Source organism: Borostomias antarcticus, assembly GCF_949987555.1.
Source record: "Borostomias antarcticus genome assembly, chromosome: 9".
Lineage (NCBI taxonomy): Eukaryota > Metazoa > Chordata > Actinopteri > Stomiiformes > Stomiidae > Borostomias > Borostomias antarcticus.
In genome coordinates, this window is record NC_140242.1 from 20,314,513 (window position 1) to 20,333,140 (window position 18,628).

The 18,628-nt window shown below is 47.9% G+C and overlaps 4 protein-coding genes across 5 annotated transcripts in view; 3 read left to right on the forward strand and 1 right to left on the reverse strand.

The window, feature by feature from the left end:
- Positions 1–6,548, forward strand: part of ccdc80 (coiled-coil domain containing 80) — a 17,645-nt gene extending 11,097 nt beyond the window's left edge. The window contains exons 7-10 of the mRNA XM_084443622.1: positions 367–518; positions 2,731–2,834; positions 4,895–4,978; positions 5,609–6,548. Of these exons, the coding sequence (XP_084299748.1) occupies positions 367–518; positions 2,731–2,834; positions 4,895–4,978; positions 5,609–5,928 (660 nt within the window). The 3' untranslated portion in view covers positions 5,929–6,548. The remainder of the gene's footprint in view (positions 1–366; positions 519–2,730; positions 2,835–4,894; positions 4,979–5,608) is intronic.
- Positions 1–18,628, forward strand: part of LOC311313147 (high-affinity choline transporter 1) — a gene marked incomplete at both ends in the record, with an annotated part of 94,399 nt that overhangs the window by 16,203 nt on the left and 59,568 nt on the right. The gene's annotated exons all lie outside the window — the stretch shown is intronic.
- Positions 6,828–14,856, reverse strand: slc35a5 (solute carrier family 35 member A5). 2 transcript variants are annotated; one of them, XM_084443139.1, is made up of 10 exons: positions 14,742–14,856; positions 13,401–13,673; positions 13,094–13,192; positions 12,667–12,800; positions 12,415–12,482; positions 11,961–12,149; positions 11,152–11,349; positions 9,437–9,564; positions 8,753–9,021; positions 6,828–7,738 (listed from the first exon to the last, which is right to left on the reverse strand). In XM_084443139.1, the coding sequence occupies exons 2-10, from the start codon at positions 13,525–13,527 to the stop codon at positions 7,670–7,672; spliced, it is 1,281 nt and encodes a 426-aa protein (XP_084299265.1). In that variant the 5' UTR covers positions 13,528–13,673; positions 14,742–14,856; the 3' UTR covers positions 6,828–7,669. The 2 variants fall into 2 exon arrangements, with proteins under 2 accessions (XP_084299265.1, XP_084299264.1); XM_084443138.1 differs by having other exon boundaries at positions 12,663–12,800.
- Positions 16,107–18,628, forward strand: part of f5 (coagulation factor V) — a 41,727-nt gene continuing 39,205 nt past the window's right edge. The window contains exons 1-3 of the mRNA XM_084443675.1: positions 16,107–16,325; positions 17,263–17,345; positions 17,772–17,894. Coding sequence (XP_084299801.1) covers positions 16,159–16,325; positions 17,263–17,345; positions 17,772–17,894 — 373 coding nt within the window. The 5' untranslated portion in view covers positions 16,107–16,158. The remainder of the gene's footprint in view (positions 16,326–17,262; positions 17,346–17,771; positions 17,895–18,628) is intronic.

An 18,628-nucleotide genomic window follows, 5' to 3' on the forward strand; every position in this document is an offset into this window, starting at 1 on the left:
GTTGCTTTCTGATTCCCAAAGGGCGCTACCAACGGGCTTAGATCAAAATGCCTCTGAATGTAATTGGCTAGACCTAAAACCAATCAGTGAAAATCTACTTTGCTCCTCTGTTCTGTCATCTTATTAAACCCACCTCATGTTAGATAAACAATTGTGATTGGCACAAACAAATTTCTGTTCGAGCGGATTCCGTTAGAACGGTTGGATGTCCAGACTGATCTGTGGAGTGAAATCGAACGTGAGCTGGCGAGATCCGGCTGGCGACGTCATGATATATGTCCTGTATGCTGAGGTGTGGATACAGGAGATGTACAGTAGATACTGTAGTGTTAACCATGATGCATTTTGATCTGTCTCTCATCACAGCAATCCTACGAGGTTCCCATCGCCATGAAGGCGGTGTTTGACTACGTCGACACGTTCTCCTCGCGCATCCGGGAGATGGAGCAGCAGAAGAGAGACGGCGTGGTGTGTAAGAAGGAGGACAAGCCGCGCTCGCTGGAGAACTTCCTGTCCAGGTACAGTACAGATTTGAAAGAAGATTTCAAAATCCCCCCATTGACTTCCATTGTAAAAAGATGTTGAAAAAGCTGAATATCTTGAAATGTATGAAATGTATAAAAAATCTCAAAGAAGTCCCATCCATCCATCCATCCATCCATCCATCTTCATCCGCTTATCCGGGGTCGGGTCACGGAGGCAGCAGCTCCAGCAGGGGGCCCCAGACATCCCTTTCCCTAGCAGCATCAACCAGCTCTGCCTGGGGAATCTTTAGCCGCTCACAGGCCAGTGCGGAGATGTAGTCCCGCCACCTAGTCCTGGGTCAAAGAAGTCCCATCGTGTCCTTAAAGAGCTGAACATTTTGATATGTGAATGGTTTAAGTAGCTCAAAGTATGAAGGAGTTTGAGCGCGGCAAGAAATGTACGGAAGAAGTAAAAATAAAGAACTGGAGAACAATAGTGTGAGAGCGGAACTCAGCATTTACACTAACTACACCTTCAGCTTACCTGTTGCCAAGTGCAGCAATCAGACATTCTCCTACGGACGTGGTAGTTCATGGTTTTGCCTCTGAATAAGTGGACTGACTAGTTCCTTCAACTCGTGGAGCTGATCAGGAAAGAGCCGAGCAAATTTTTTCACATTGGATATTTCATTTATCTCAAGCTCTCGACACAAGTGCGGGAAAGTTTCTTGCCTGTCGCTGTAGGATCCACGCATGTTTTCACGCAGTTTCTCCTTCACCTACACCTCTTCATCTGTTCTACACAAGGAGCCAGGGCTGATCACGACAGTGCTAATTTATCAGACCTCTTCACCGGGTGATTACTGTTTTTTGCTTCCCTCTGGAATATGTAGAGGTGGGTCGTATGCAAACCTCCCTTGTTCTCTGTAAAGTGCATTGTGTTGCCTCTGGGTATGAAATGCGCTATACAAATAAAGCTTTGATTGATTGATTGATTGATTCAATTTACACAATTTAGTAGACATTCTCAGAGAGTACCGTCTATGCTGGGCGAGAGTTCTGCATTTGTAGCTAAACAAACGCTGTGTTGTTTACGTTTTATACATCCGATGGTCTTCCGTTTCCTCTTGATGATACAGACTACTGCCACCTGGTGGTGTGGAGTTATTTCATCTCACGCAAGTGCAGAAACGTACACGCTTGTCGGCTGCTGGTTGTTGTCCGCTTGGTGTGTTCAAGAGAAACTAGTCGGCCCTGAAGCAGGCAACGGGAGGCAACACAAGGCGACACAGTAGTTGTCCTCGTCGGCGCTAGTTCTTTGATGTCGGGTTGGTGTGTCTGGGCCTTTATTCTCAGAGATTCCTGGCTTTGTTCAGGCAACAGTTTGGTGTTCAGAACAGTGATTGAGAAAAGACGGGAATCAACATCACAGCTGTTCCCCAGAACACTAATCGCCTGGATCACAATTTACACCGCTTTTATGATCTCCGCTTGGCTCCTCTCAGATGGTGGACCTTGTGTGTATGTGTGTGTGCATGTGTGATGTCACGTGAGAGAGAAAAGAATGGTTTGTTTCAGTCACACAGCTGCATTTTTAACTGACATTTCTAAAACAGATTTACTGTCCAATGTTTCCATGGTGACCAGAATTCCGTTCTACTGGCTGTTTTGGATGGATGTCGTTAGTCAGTCAGTCAGTCAGTCAGGGGACTACGGCTGGCTAGTCTGCACCAGACCACACTAGAGCCCGCACGCCGACCTACCTCCAACCCAAGCCTAGCGGCGCTGTCACTGGTCCAGATGTTTTCATTTCATCTTCCGGAAAGTAATGACAGCACACAACGCTGTACTCTACTAGTCTCCTACAGTTGCTGGAAATTCAGCCCCCAATTCCATGAGCCTGATTTAAAAAAAGAATGGTTCTACACACCAGTCTCCACATCGCTCAAGACTGTCGTCTAATTTTTAGGGGACTATCCTTTTTTTTAATCATGTTTTATTTCATAATCAGAGCTCATGTTTTTAAGGAATATTTGGTCATTTAGCAGGTGCTTTTATCCAGAATGACTCTTACTGTTTTGAGCGAGCGTTGAAGTTTAGTGCCTTGCTCAAGGGTACAACGGTAGGCAATGATGTGGCCTGTCCCGGTCTTGAGACCAAACATTTCGGTCAGCTGGTCAGAAGGTCTAACCACCGGGCCACAGGTGTGTGACGTCTCTGTCCGTTCTCTCTCCATCTCATCCCTCTTTCCTCTCTGTGGTCTCAGGTTCCGTTGGAGGCGTCGCCTGTTTCTGATCTCCGCCCCCAACGACGAGGAGTGGGCCTATCAGCAGCAGCTCTACGCTCTGTCCAGCCAGGCCTGCAACCTGGGTGAGCCTGCGCACCAGCAGCCAATCACAACAGCGCATTATACTCAGTCACTCCCTCAGTCAGTCTCTCGGACCTCTCCTCTCCTCTTCTCCTGTCCTCCATACTGTACGTATCAGTTAGAACATGAAGGTTCGTTCATGACCTGGCATGTCCTATCTACAGTACCGTACACACTAGTCACCTCTACTGTCTATCTCCCAGAGTAGCAACTAACAGTACACGCTATGAACGGGCTGTCTTCGGTTCAGGTCATCTGCGATGACACCGGGCTGATTTAAACCCCCGTCATGGAAGATGGTCTGACCCTCACTGGCCAAAATGTGCTCTCATCACTTTAGCCTGATGACCTTTCAACCTTAGTAGGAGGGGATCTGAGAGAAGTGGAACTAATGAAGTGTTTTGGTTAACTGTGTTTATGCAGACGGTTCCAAACTGTAAAGTGAGTGAGAGAGAGTGAGAGAGTGAGAGAGAGAGAGAGAGAGAGATAGAGAGACATTGTTGAGATAGTCCTGCTGTGGAGCAGAGGGATCCCAGATGAGGCAGCTGGCTGGTGGACAACCTGCTATCGCCATGACACCCAGCCAGCCAATCAGCAGCCTCATCCAACAATCTAGACACCACAGGAAGATCAGAACACACCTCATGGCTTATCCTATTAACAGACACAAGGCCTGGCTTAACCTCCTGCCTCTCTTGGGTGGGTTCGTCTGTCTCTCTCATGCCTCTCCCTCTCTCTCTCTCTCTCCATCTGCCTCTCTCTGCCTCTCTTTCTTTCTCTCTCTGCCTCTCCTCCTCTTAATCTCTCTCCCTCCATCTCTCTGTCTGCCTCTCTATCTCTCTTTCTCTCCACCTCTCTCAATTCAATTCAGTTCTATTCAAAGAGGCTTTATTGGCACGGGAAACACGTTTACATTGCCAAGCAAGTGTGAAATACAACCAAAAATATACGCACAAACGCATACTACATAATGTGTTTGTGCGTATAACACATACAGTAGGCTACGAGAATACAGTGTGTCTATGTACTGTACAGTGTGTGTATGTGCATATAGTGCAGGAATACACAGGTGATGGACAGTCTTTATGATGGTTGTATTCCATTGGATGTCCTGTCCATTTTCCTGTCCAAATCTTGCTGCTGTGTTTGCACATTGCTGTACTTCACCCAGCAGATATGGTGAGTGTTTTGTTAAATGTTTTCAAAATCTCTCTCTGCCTATCCCTCTCTCCCCCCCTCTCTCTGCCTGTCCCTCTCTCTCCCTCTCTCTCCCTCTGCCTGTCCCTCTCTCTCCCTCTCTCTCTCTGCCTGTCCCTCTCTCTGCCTGTCTCTCTCTCTCTCTGCCTGTCCCTCTATCTCTCTACCTCTCTGCCTGTCCCTCTCTCTCTCTCCCTCTCTCTCTGCCTGTCCCTCTATCTCTCTCCCTCTCTCTCTGCCTGTCCCTCTATCTCTCTACCTCTCTCTGCCTGTCCCTCTCTCTCTCTCCCTCTCTCTCTGCCTGTCCCTCTATCTCTCTCCCTCTCTCTCTGCCTGTCCCTCTCTCTCCCTCTCTCCCTCTCTCTGCTTGTCCCTCTCTCTGCCGGCCCCTTTCTCTCTCTCCCTCTCTTTCTGCCTGTCCCTCTCTCTCTCTCTCCCTCTCTCTCTCATCAGTCCTGTCCTGACAGTGCCGGGAGGTTAATTTGCGTCAGCATTCAGCCGATCTCGTCTCTGACCTCCTCCCCTCCCCGGTGTCTATCAGGGTCCCTCCTCCCCGTCAGAAGACCCAGCATCCTCCACGTTCCCCCCGTATCACCCAGACATGTTTCTGATACAACACAACAGTCCAGGCTGTATCTGCATGCGTGAGAGTGAGGAACCATAGCGCTATTCTCGGTCGGGGGGGGGGGGGTTTGGCGACGATCGGACGACTGATAAGAAGCAGCTGGTGGATCGAGACACGGGGTTTTACATTAGCGTGTAGCCGGGCTCCTCCATCTGGGTTGTTGTGATGTACTGACGTTAATCTCTCTCTCTCCACTGTCTGTTCCTTTCTGTTTTTGCGGCCGTTTCCATGGCGACCCAGGCCTAAGACACATCTCCATTCTGAAGCTGGTCGGCATGGAGGTGGCGGATATGGGCGGGGTCTTGGAGCTCTATCCAATCAATGGTAAGAATCAGCATCATACATACAGTGCATTATAGGAACAAGCTATGATACAAAAGCCAAACAAAGACACATCCGCACACACACAAACACACACACACACACACACACACACACACACACACACACTGCCTCAGGGCTAGGTGTCCTGTGCAGCTCAGTTGCCAAGACTTGACGATTGTTTTGTTTGCCAGGACAGAGAGGAGTCCACTTAAGTGCTGGGCAGCTTGGACACACAGACTTCACTTTGGGGTTGTGTTTTTTTCCTGGTCGTGGGGCCCTGGCCCGTCCCTTGTCTGTCCCCTGTCCAGGCAGCACTTTAATATAAATATGCCTGCACACTGCCTCAACCAACGGCAGCCAACACCAACCAACACCAACGTTGGATTGGTGTGCCATGTTTGTTGGTGACTGTTGCCGTTGGTTGTATGGATTTTACAGCTGAATTTAAAAACTTCCAACATTAGAATGTTGGGTGTTGGGAGCTGGTTGGCGTTGATCAGGCGGTGTGCAGGCACCAAACTAAACGACAGAGGCAGGTTTTTTTCTAACCCCTCCCCCCCTTCGTGGCTCTTTCGTCTGTCTCTGTCCTCTCCTGTCCCCTGGCCCCGTCTTGTCCCTCCCCTCCTCCAGGCAGCGCCACGGTGGAACGAGAGGGCCTGTCGGCCTCCCTGGTGAAGGACATCCGCAACTACTTCCAGATCAGCCCGGAGTACTTCTCCATGCTCTTGGTGGGCAAAGACGGCAACGTCAAGTCCTGGTACCCGTCCCCCATGTGGTCCATGGCCAACATCTACGACCTGGTGGACTCCATGCAGCTGCGGCGCCAGGAGATGGCCATCCAGCAGTCCCTGGGCATGCGCTGCCCTGAGGACGAGTACGGCGGCTACGGGTACCACCACCACGGCTACGACGGCTACCAGGACGGGTACCACCAGGGATACGGCTACTGAGGCCGGCCGGGAGACGCGCCGCGTGGGCCTAATGCCGCGTCTTTCTGGCGGCGGCTCGGGTCAGTCAGCGGGTCCGTTCCATTTCGACTTCTGGTCTGTTGCCTTCGCCCCCCTAGCCCCCAGCAGGCATCACAGATCTGAAGTGGGGTTCCTGAAAGTTTTATAGCACTTATTGACGGCCTCTACCATGTTGCTTTCACTTATCCAGATCTCTCAGATCTGGGGTTGCTGAGGGGAGTATAAGGGGTATGGTAAGAGCCCAGGGCCTGAAATGGAACTGGACAGTTAAGGCTTAGGGTTCAGGGCTGTTTTGTTGGCCCTGTTATTGTATAAAGAGGTTGAAGACAATAGTTTTTGGACATGTCACTTTCTATCCGTCTGCTTCACTCGCCATCCTGGCCAAACTCACACTCTCACTTTATATGGACCTGCTTTCTGTAGATAAAGACTAAAGTAAGTCTGAAATTGTGTAGCTATTTATTGTTTGTCTTTTGGATTTGAGGTAATCAATATCAGAGAGCAACTATACAAAATATAGCTGGTTGGGAGAAAACTCCCACATGAATTATTATCTCCCTTTTGTAAAGTTCACTGTTGCTACTGTATACATATTGTTCTTATTTATACTCTGTTGTGCTATATGACAAATAAAACTTTGTTTACTACCAGTAGTCATCCCTCAGTGGTTCGGTACCTCACACCAACTGTCATGGTCTTGAGTAGGTTACTTCACTCACAGCAACAGTTGTGACACAGCTCCTCCTGGTGGCCGAACTAATAATATTTTAAATGTGACTCATACATGGACAGAACCATCTGAAATATTGAAAACTGATCACATTCACACAATAGTTTTTATTCATTTATTGTTAATTTTGAATTATAGTTGCTGTTTTAAAGCAAGCAAAATGCATGGAAAGGGCATGCACTGTTACATCAGAAAGGATAGTGGACAACCTTAAAGACAGCCTTAAAAGAACACATATTTGTGTACATTATACTAATAGTAATTCATTAACTTCATAGGTAGCTTGCTGTTCAAACACTGCAAAGGAACACTGTAACTGTCAAGGCAAAATTAGACTTGGGAGTCAGTCTCAAAACGCTGTGCTCAGCATCGAGAGACTAGGTAAAATAGACATACTGTACAACTACACGAGAGTGTAAAAACAACAGATCAACTATATGACAAGGCCAATTGATCCCATGTTTAGTGTAAACCAATGCGAACATGTATGCTATGGACCTGGTAAGCAGCCAGTCACTGCGATACCAGCTAGCTAGCTAGCTACTGATTGTTTGGCCATTAGAGATACATGAGGCTTCTTGGACGTGTAATCATCATTTGGATATCCCTTATAAATCCAGCGGCCTATAGTCACTCACCACCAATGTGAACCATAGAAACAGCATTTCAGAAAATACAATGTTATACATCACTCTTAACAGCATTCACATATAGACAGGCACATGTCAGAATTATACAATAACACTTATTACATCATAACCACAGAGGAAACACAAAAGGCGATTCATGTCCCTTGTGATGTCACAGCCGGGCACTCTGATGATGTCACAGACCAAGGACCACCACCAGAATGTCAATTATGATGTCACAGCCGGGCACTGTGATGATGTCACAGACCAAGGACCACTACCAGAATGTCAATTGTGATGTCAGAGACCCCAGGAAAGGCATTCCTTCCAGAGGTGGAGCTGCTAGTGATGTCATAAAGAAACACTAGAGTGACTCTTCCTCTGATTCGCTGTCCGTGTTGGGCTTGGTCAATCTCTGCAGCTCTTCTCCATCCTACACAACAACACAGAACACCAGATAGCAGTCGGTCACGTTTGGCTGCCTCAAACAACCTGTCAGCCGATTCCTTTAGTGAGACGAAGCTGTCTGCTACCTGCAGGGTCTAGGAACCTCTAATGGGAGGATTAGTCTCGCGATGCCAGACTTTGGAGATCTCCACCTCCAAAAGTCTGGAGACATCTTTGTTGAAAATTGTCGCTAGAACAGCACCGGCGCTACCAATCAGAGCCACTGCCTACATCTTCAATAGGATAAAGGACACGCATTTCCAGAAGATACTGTATGTCCTCCAAACAAACTGGAGTGGAGAATCAAAACAAAGCATTCACCGCCCCATTAGGAAGGACCACCCTAAAGACGTTGGATTGGTTCTGCAATGCAGGTTTTTCTCTCAAATTTCTCAAATTGTTTCCACCCACTTTCAGCAACAAAACCTGGGCGAATGTCTTCAGTCTCTGGTTGAGCGCAGTGTTAGACTGACTCGTGAGTCTAGTGGAGGATTTACAACAGACCGGTGACTCAGAAATGGAATGACAGCGAGTAAAACCTCTAAACGCTACAGATCAACACACATCCTGCCCTCACAAAGCCTCCACACAGCCTAGCCTTAAACCTACCTCCATCTAATCTCTTCGCCCTGACCTAATATAATAACCTAATATATAACATCTATCTTAGCTAATGTAGTTATCAGGCCTCAGCCCAGTGGCAGCAGGTTAAATTCCCTATTAATTACAGGGAATCAGCTGTTCCACTCCTGCCCAAATCACATTACCCAGTAATAGGAAGCTTGTCTGGTCTCACACAGAGCTGCGTGTGTGTGAGTGTGTTTCTATTGGCATGTCTGTCTGATATTTTCATTCAGTAATAGTAGGTGATTAGTATCAGGGGAAACATTACGATGATAGACTATAATGAATCACCAACTACAGTACAACCGTATGAGAGGACCTCGATGGCGGTGTATACTGTTCGCACGCGCCTGTGTGTGTGTGTGTGTGTCCTCACCCCTCGCGACCTCTTGAACACCTCTCCGTTGACGACGCGCAGGCTCTCCTGTTGCAGGGCATACTGCGGGTCCCGGGCGCGGCTGGCGTTGTAGATGTAGATGGCCAGCAGTGCCACGGGCGCCTGCAGGAAGAAGTCGAGCGACGGCCGGAAGTCGAACAGGAAGAGGGAGAGGCCCGTGACCAGGACGGTGGTGATCTGGCCCGTCAGCACGTGGAACATGTTGTCCCGGAACTTCAGGATGAAGGCCACCGACAGACCCAGGGCCGCTATACATGATAGATGGACAGATGCACAGATACAGATACAGATAGATAGATAGATAGATAGAATACTTTAAACTAATACTATAAAAATATTTTTACAGGAAGAGTGCACATTATTCAGTGTTTCCGTAAAAAGTGCTGGACATAGCCAGTCAGCTAATTTTCAACCGTAGTCCCATTAACATGGTGCTATCCTCAAACCCCTGTATACTCGATGGGCTGGGCCCAGATAAAGACTTGTCTAGAACTGAGAAGCCCTCTCAGTGGTGAGGGGTCATTAACATGGGACTAGGCTTGATCTGTGTCCTGGAAAACCGAACCTAAACATACTGTACTGTACCGTACTCAAGCATTTTACATTGGGAAGTATAATTTGTGTGTATGTGTGTGTGTGTGTGTGTGTGTGAGAGAGACTCACCGGTGACCAGCACCAGGCCCAGAGAGTAGGCGTTGTGTCCGTAGAGGAGTCCACAGTGCAGGGTGAGCCCCCGCGCCTCTCTCCCCAGCCCCAGAGTCAGCCCGTTGAACAGCAGGCCGAACACATATCTGAACACAACACAACACCACCATGTTACACACACACCACCAGGTTACACAGATCACTAGGTTACACACACAACACATCACACACAAACCACCAGGTTACACACATCACCAGGTTACACACACCACCAGGTTACAATCACAACACATCACACACACACCACCAGGTTACACACACAACACATCACACACACCACCAGGTTACACACACCACCAGATTACACACACACCACCAGGTTACACACACCACCAGGTTACACACACACCACCACATTACACACACACCACCACGTTACACACACCACCAGGTTACACACACACCACCACATTACACACACACCACCAGGTTACACACACACCACCACATTACACACACACCACCAGGTTACACACACCACCAGGTTACACACACACCACCAGGTTACACACACCACCACATTACACACACACCACCAGATTACACACACACCACCAGGTTACACACACACCACCAGGTTACACACACCCCCAGATTACACACATACCACCAGGTTACACACACACCACCAGATTACACACACACCACCAGATTACACATACAACACATCACACACACAGCTGGAAAACAACACCACCACATCACACACACAACGCCACCAGATTACACACACACACACACCACCACCACATCACACACACCACCAGATTACACACACACCACCTGATTACACACACACCACCAGATTATACACACACCACCAGATTACACACACAACACCACCAGATTACACACACACCACCATATTACACACTACCTGATTACACACACACCACCAGATTATACACACACCACCAGATTACACACACACACCACCACCACATCACACACACACCACATCACACACACACCACCACCAGATTACACACACACACACACAAACACACACACACACACACACACACACACCACCACCACCACCACCACATCACACACACAACACCACCAGATAACACACACACCACCACCACATCACACACACAGCTGGAGCAAAACACCACCACATCACACACACATCTGAAACACAACACCACCACGTCACACACACAGCTGAAACACAACACCACCACATCACACACACAGCTGAAACACAACACCACCACATCACACACACAGCTGGAATACAACACCACCACATCACACACACGCTTAACATGGGAGGCTAGTGAGCTTGATCACTATAGGAATAGAATTAGCTAATAATTAGAAATAAAATGACTGTGAAATATCATAGAAATATCTAATTATACAAAGGTATAATGGTGTCAGTCAGATCATGCTTGTTTCCACATGTTGTTTTCCACATGTCCTGTTTTAAATGTGTTTTAGACAAGTAGTCCTGTTTTAAATGTGTGTTTTAGACATGTTGTCCTGTTTAATGTGTGTTTTAGACAAGTAGTCCTGTTTTAAATGTGTGTTTTAGACATGTTGTCCTGTTTTAAATGTGTGTTTTAGACAAGTAGTCCTGTTTTAAATGTGTGTTTTAGACATGTTGTCCTGTTTTAAATGTGTGTTTTAGACATGTCCTGTTTTAAGCGTGTTTTCCAGCGTACAGTTTGCTGTTCTGTATGAAGATGCTCTCGCCGAGCTGGTCCCCCTCCTTCAGGATCTTCTCGTTGTAGATGTTGGCCATGGAGGAGATGAAGCACTGCAGCACCAGGAGGACGTGTCCCACGCCCAGCGAGCGCAGCTTTTCCACCAGCCGGTCCCTCCACACCTGGCCCGGCAGGGCTGACACCCACCACGACTCGCTGTGGGGGACGGGGGGAGGACAGAGAGTGAGAAGGGACGGATCGCTCTTTCTCATTCATGCTTTTCAGGCGACCGTCTACCGTCCATCTCTCCGTTCATCCATCCCTTCCTCCCCCTCCCTCCATCTACCCCTCCCTCCATCCATTCATCCCTCCATCCACTCCTTCCTTCCTTTATCCATCCATCCCTTCCTCCCTCCCTCTCTCCATCCATCCACTCTATCCTTCCCCTCCCTCCCTCCCTCCCTCCCTCCCTCCCTCCCTCCCTCCCTCCATCCATTCATCCCTCCATCCACTCTTTCCTTCCTTTATCCATCTACCCATCCACCCCTCCCTCCATCTATCCCTCTCCATCCATCCATCCATCCATCCATCCATCCATCCATCCATCCATCCATCCATCCATCCATCCATCCATCCATCCACCCCCCCCCCCACCTGCTGTTGCTCCTCTGCTGTTCCAGCTACCCACCCACCCATCCATCCATCCATCCATCCATCCATCCATCCATCCATCCACCCACCCACCCACCCACCCATCCACCCACCCACCCACCCATCCACCCATCCATCCATCCATCCATCCATTCAGTCCTCCCTCCACCCCCCACCTGCTGTTGCTCCTCTGCTGCTCCAGCTGTGTGTAGAGCAGGCAGGTGTTGGAGGGCGGGGCCAGGGGCCCGGGGTGGAGGCCCGGCACGGCCATGGCCCGCTGGCTGCCGCCCGAGCCTGTCGTCAGGGACACGATGGACAGGAACAGGACCACCAGGGCCGCCCACTGCACCCAGGACAGGCGCCTCCTGGTGGAGAACAGGGGGAACGACAGCCGGTCATGGACAAGTCAGCGAAACAGTTACTACAGACGTTGGAGAGATAACGTTTTGCAACAATACAATACTAAATGTGCTGGAAATGGCATTTTTATTTATCAGCAGACAGTGCTATCAGAGACACCGCGTCATCTAAGAAGCAAGATACCGTCAGCTAAAAACACATTGTACCCAACCCATAGACAGACTGAATGTTCAGACCAGATCAGTTCATGAATGTGTAGCTGTCACCTACTTCAGCACAAGCCTGAAGAGAATGGCCGTGGTCAGGATGACAAAGTTGGAGAACAGCACGGCCATGGCCTGGAGAGAGAGACATGGAGCAGAACTGAGATGTTTATAACACGCAGCTTCATTTATACATAACACACATGGCAGAAATTATAACCAGACATGGGTTGCAATACCACTTCATTGTTCTTGTTCTAAGGAAACAGACTCAGGACGAGTCGTGTTTTTGACCCAGGTGTGATTCTAAAGCACCCACAGGCTGCAGGTAGGTCATGACGTAGAAGATGATGAGGTTGTCCAGGAAGTAGAGGAAGGCGGGAACCGACCACTTCAGGAAGCTGAGGAGGGAGGGGCCAGAGGAACAGCCCAGCTCCCGACACGAACGGCCCTCTGGAAGACAGACACACACACACACACACACACACACACACACACTCACACACACACACACACACAGAGAGAAGAAACCATGTGTACAGCGCAAGCATACATTCACGGTACGTGGAGAACATGCATGCAATCACACACACACTCATAAAACTACACACTTGCTAAAGACACACATGCAAATCACTACACACACATAAATCGATACACACACGCGAGCGCGCGCGCGCACACACACACACGTGCTTCGCACACACACGCCTCAGCGTTCATCACGTCATGCTGTTTCCTCTCACCTCGTACGATGACCCTGACAGACATGACCAGACAGAAGAGAAGTTTGATCGCCTCGGCCAGCAGGTTGACGGAGGCGGGGAGGAAGTCGTACTTGTTCTCTACAGACAGGAAGGAACAGAACCGCTGCAGTCAATACAGAACCAACACTAGTCCTGCTGACTGCTCAGAGAACCCCCCAACGCTCACACGGGACCACACTGCTCCCGCAGTACTGCTAGAAGGAAGACAAAGTTGGCTACAGAGAGAATTGTTTACACAAATATCTCAACGAGACTTGGGAGAGACGTCTGTGAGGTGGCATGTCACCTGCATTGGCGGAGAACTTGAGGAGCAGGATGCGGCTGGTCCCCAGGGTGACGAAGCCCAGGCCCAGAGCCAGGGTGTAGGCCGAGGAACGGGAGCACAGCCGGGGGCAGGGCCTGCAGACAGGCATGGCTGAGGCCGGGGCTGGAGTGGGACTGGGGCTGAGGCTGGGGCTGAGGCTGGGGCTGGGGGCTAGACCTGGAGCTAGGGCGGGGGCTGGAAGAAGCCACTTCCCACTCTCACACACAGTCACAGTCCCGCTGTATCGCTGAGAACCTAGACACAAAAACAACAATAACTATGAGCCGGGATTCTCCTACTGTCCTGGATATGCAGAGAGCAAGTAGAGGGAGAAATAGCCCAGGACAGAAGGGGTGGGAGAGAATGGGAAGTTAGCAGGTGTAGCAGCAACTGGAAACCTCACTCTGAAACCGTCTCTGGCCCCTCCCCCTTCCTGAAACTCTCACCACCACTCAAGCAGGTTTGAAGCTTGTAGCCAAGCAACCAAGGAGCTGACCACTGGACCTTCCGGTTCAGTTAGTTAACTTATATACAGCCTTGTTCTCGCCATCGCCTTTCAACATCCAGTCCAGTAGAACAAAGATAAAAGTTGATAAAAAAAAAAGTTGCTGTTCTGCTCTGCAGCCAGAGAACCCCACAGGAACAGGACTCTGATGATCAAATAATCAAGTGCAACCAGTCATGTTATGTATTTCCACCGGACCTTTCTCTAACCTCACCACCCCCTCTGAGGTCTTTCAGGATCTTCCTGTGACTCGCTGATTAGAGACATGTGAGTTACTAGAACCAGACTCTCTCTCTCTCACACACACACACACACACACACACACACACACACACACACACACACACACACACACACACACACACAGTCCTTTATTCGAGAAGAGAAGTCAGAGTTTATCACATTATCTGTTATACACGTCGGTTACTAATGATTACTGTTTATCAAAACAACCACATTTAAGGTCAGTGACTTTGGTATAATGGGTTGACGTGAAGACATATGCCAAATTATGTTATGATACTGTATGCTACAAGTATGCTCACAGATGCTCACAAAGATGACCAACACAGTAGTTAAAGGCAATGACCGGTTCAATATGCCGTTACAATCAAGAAATAGGCTACCCTTCGGAGGTGACAGTTTTAGAATGTTTTACGCGATGCAGCAATGTAAACAGTGAACGCATGCACGGCAAGGCAATTCTGTCATGCCTCGCCACCATAACCGGTGCCCACCAAACGCAGTTTGTCCCCTTCAAACGAAGACCGCAATAACTCGGAAAGATGCGAAAATATGAAGTAAGATTAGAGTCTTACATTTCTTTCTTTACATTTCATCAGCTCCTGCCGCACGTAGTTGTTTGTTTTAGTGAAACGTCAACCTGCTCACTGCTCCGTGCTTCCTGGTCGCCCTGACGCGCGCACGCGCCCTGGGTGGGACTGGTGACGTAATCTCTGGTATCCCGTTACCAAACCTGGGGTGAGTTCAGCCCCGACAAAATGTAGCAAAACGTTATTGAAGCGGATAGGGGGGTGCGTTGAATCGCTTTGCTGATTCTCTATGGGAAAAATAAATGGGATTTGCGAAAATTGTCAAAAATAAGATTTGTGTTTAACAGAGACTCCCAGAATAGAGTATGTTTTGTTAATGTTAAAGTACACCACTGAAGATTAGTTTTTATTTATTTATTCAATAAAGTCAAGTCAATGTTGCGATATAAAACATTTTTGAAACTGGACTACAAGAGTCGAATGGCCTCCATTTTTTGGATTACACCCCACAAGGGGCAATACCAACAAAATGGCAACATCACATCACCACACTATTGGAAGTCCTATAGGACTTAGGTCCTAAGGTCCTTAGCCCCTCACACGACTGCTAACCTGACAGACTAGTCCCTTATCCCCCCATTAGTGAAATAATGGGGGGATAAGGGACTGCTAGTCCGTCAGGTTAGCAGTCGTGTGAGGGGCTATAAGGTCCTAAGTCCTACTGTCAGTATCCCTGTATAACTTATATGGACCCAGCTGTCAGCACAGCAGGAAGGATTCAGATTCCAGCCTACAGGGGAGTCAAATTCTTGGGTCCTGGCTCCTCAGCGACATAATAACAACACAAGATATTGAGATTAGTAAATGATATACTGTAGAAGAGACAGACTCTCTCAGCATAGGATCGTCATTGGGCAATAATAAAAACAAGACCCCACAATAAATTGAAGATTTCATACTGAGAGTGTCTCGCCTCTTCTGCCTACCATGCATGGACTTCTCAATTTAAGGTAGCGGCCCCACATGTAGCTCTTCTTTGATTGTCTGAGCACAGAACCTCTTTCAACCCTCGACTTTTGAGGTCTGTAAACCCTAATATTAAACCTGACAGTCATCGCAGTACTGTATGTAGACATATGTTGGGAAATACATCACAAGGAGTGAGTAATAACTGAGGTTTCAATGTGTTTTGGAAAAAAAGAGTCTGGAACACAGTCCATTGCCCTGGGACACAATGTTTAAACGTGTGTGTGTGTGTGTGTGTGTGTGTGTGTGTGTGTGTGTGTGTGTGTGTGTGTGTGCGTGTGTGTGTGTGTGTGTGTGTGTGTGTGCGTGTGTGTGTGTGTGTGTGCGCGCGCGTCTGTGATAGATAAAGTACAGAGTGGACTCTTCTCTCACAGATCACAATTTCCTGCCTCTCTGAACAAACAGTCCCTTCTCACCTGGTGCTCCAACCCCAGACATGAGGCTCTGTTCCTGGGCTGGGGCTCCCGGTCTCCTGCCTTCCCTGGTTCTTCTCACTCTCCTGTCCACCATCGCAGCATCTGAGGACGAACTGCGGACCAGGCACTATTATATTGCTGCTGTCCCCATACAGTGGGACTACTCACAAGGCCATGGACATGGAAGGTACAGTGGGCTCATAGAAAACAACATGTTACAGTATTAGACATACTGTACACTCTTTTAGTTGTTGTTGTTGTTGTTTTGACCTTTATTTATCCAGAGAAGCCCATTGGGACCAAGCTCTCATTTCCAGTGGTGCCTTGCAGGCATATAGCATAAATCATAAACAATATCATAAACATGTCCATTACATTACAATAACAACTGGTAATGTTATACAGTACAGTAACTATGTACACTATAAACACTAGTGTAACAGCTTTTGTGAAGGTATGCTGCTCAGGACCCTGATTTGTTACCTGAAAAGTTGTCATGAGATCATTGACCATGTCATATTAATGAGTTCATGCAGCTCTTGTCTGTTCATATCATGTTTGAATGAGATATTAGTCATTCAAATTACCACAGTCTCTCCAGTGTTACTGTCTAAATGAATTATATTAATTATTAGTCTGATGTGATGGGTTGGCAGACATCTCTGTAGAAAGCCATTAACACGCTAATGTAGATTTTAGATATTAAAGAGGCAAAAACCGTCTGTTATGATAGATGTGTTGGAGATGTACATTATAAAACCGTTTGGGAGACACAATGGTATTGATGTAGGCTACTTTTATGGACTACATAATTTACAGTGAGACATCGGATTGATCATTACTTCACACTATCACAATTGAGACCAACTGGAAAAAGGGGCATTGTGTACAATAAGAAGACAATACGGTATTACAGTATGTACTGTAGGTAGGTACAGTAGGTAGGTAGGTAGGTAGGTACAGTACTTTATTAATACCTGGGGGGGAAATGCACTGTTACAGCATCCACAGAACAGTATCCTCTGTTATTATACAAATTACACACTGTTTCTGTGTAATGGCATTTTCTTTTCTTTTCTTTTCATTCACTGCTTGTGTGTTTTTTTCCACTGTGTTTTACCCAGGCTGAGTCCCTCCTATAAGAAAGTGGTGTTCAGGGAGTATGAAGAAGGCTTCCGGCAGGCTAAGACTCATCCTCCGTGGCTGGGTAAACTGGGGAATCCCACACACGTCCGCCCGGTTTCATTCACGTCAATGAGTCCCACGTATCCACCCAAGATAAACATCTGACAATAATACATGAAAGATCAAAAATACATTTTCTCTTTCTTATGACACTGAGAATAAGATTCACAGAATCTAATATAGTCTAAATTTGCGATTAGATTTATTATTATTATTATTATTATTATCTAGAATAGATTATGAAGTGCATTTGCAGCACCTGCCACTTGGTCTCATAGCTTACTATAAGCAATGTGTACTGTAGGCTACAGTATGTACAGCTGGCGCCCACACATTCAAAGTACACCAACTGACGTCACATGGCATGCGAGTCCCTCTACCACTAAGATGTTGCCTTGAAGCGTCACGTAAACCATCTAACATAACATGTTGTCCTTCCCCGCTCTAGGTCTGCTGGGACCAACGATTCGCGGTCAGGTGGGCGACACCATCGTGGTCACGTTCAAGAACATGGCCGACAGGCCTCTCAGCATGCACCCCCACGGCATTGCCTACGGGAAGCAGTCAGAGGGTGGGTACCGCCGAGCGGCCTGGTCATCACTGCCCTGCGGAGAGGACTCTGCCTGGTGACAGTTATCCATGGCGCTAGTACATTTGCTGCCAGAGGGACTTGAACCCACAATCTAATTGATATAACCATCAGCCATACAAGACCATTGAATCCAACGGGAATTCAACTATTCAATACGATGTTAGTGAATCTAAAAGATGAAGAGGGCTGCAGCTGAGCAATAATGCGCTGTACCCTCCTCCCCAAACCCCCCCCCAAGGCCCCCGTAGTCCTCAGAGTGGCTGGGAACGGGGTCCTGTGGTGTTTGTGATGTTACTCATTCAGTTAAGTACACAAATTGGGCAACACAAGCAGCTGCATTTGCTTTTCGGACATATTAACCAGGGCAAGCAGATTGCTGGGAGCAGACAGAGCTGAAGTCCAACAGGATGGCCTCCTAAGCCTCAGGAAATCCACTGTTTCCTTTCATTCTGGGACTAGCAAGATACTCATACACTGAAACACGTATCTTCAAATTAAAGACATACATTAAAGTGCTGCTGGGCATGACAGTAAATCCACCTTATGGGAATGAGTAGTGTTTCAGTAAGTGGAATTATACTGTACGTGATGTTTTACATAAACTCAGGGGTGAAGGGTTGAAAATTACATAATCACTTATAATTGTATTTGTTGATGCCCATGGGTCTAATTTGTCCTCTTGAAGTATGCTGACCCCTCCACAGGGCCAATGT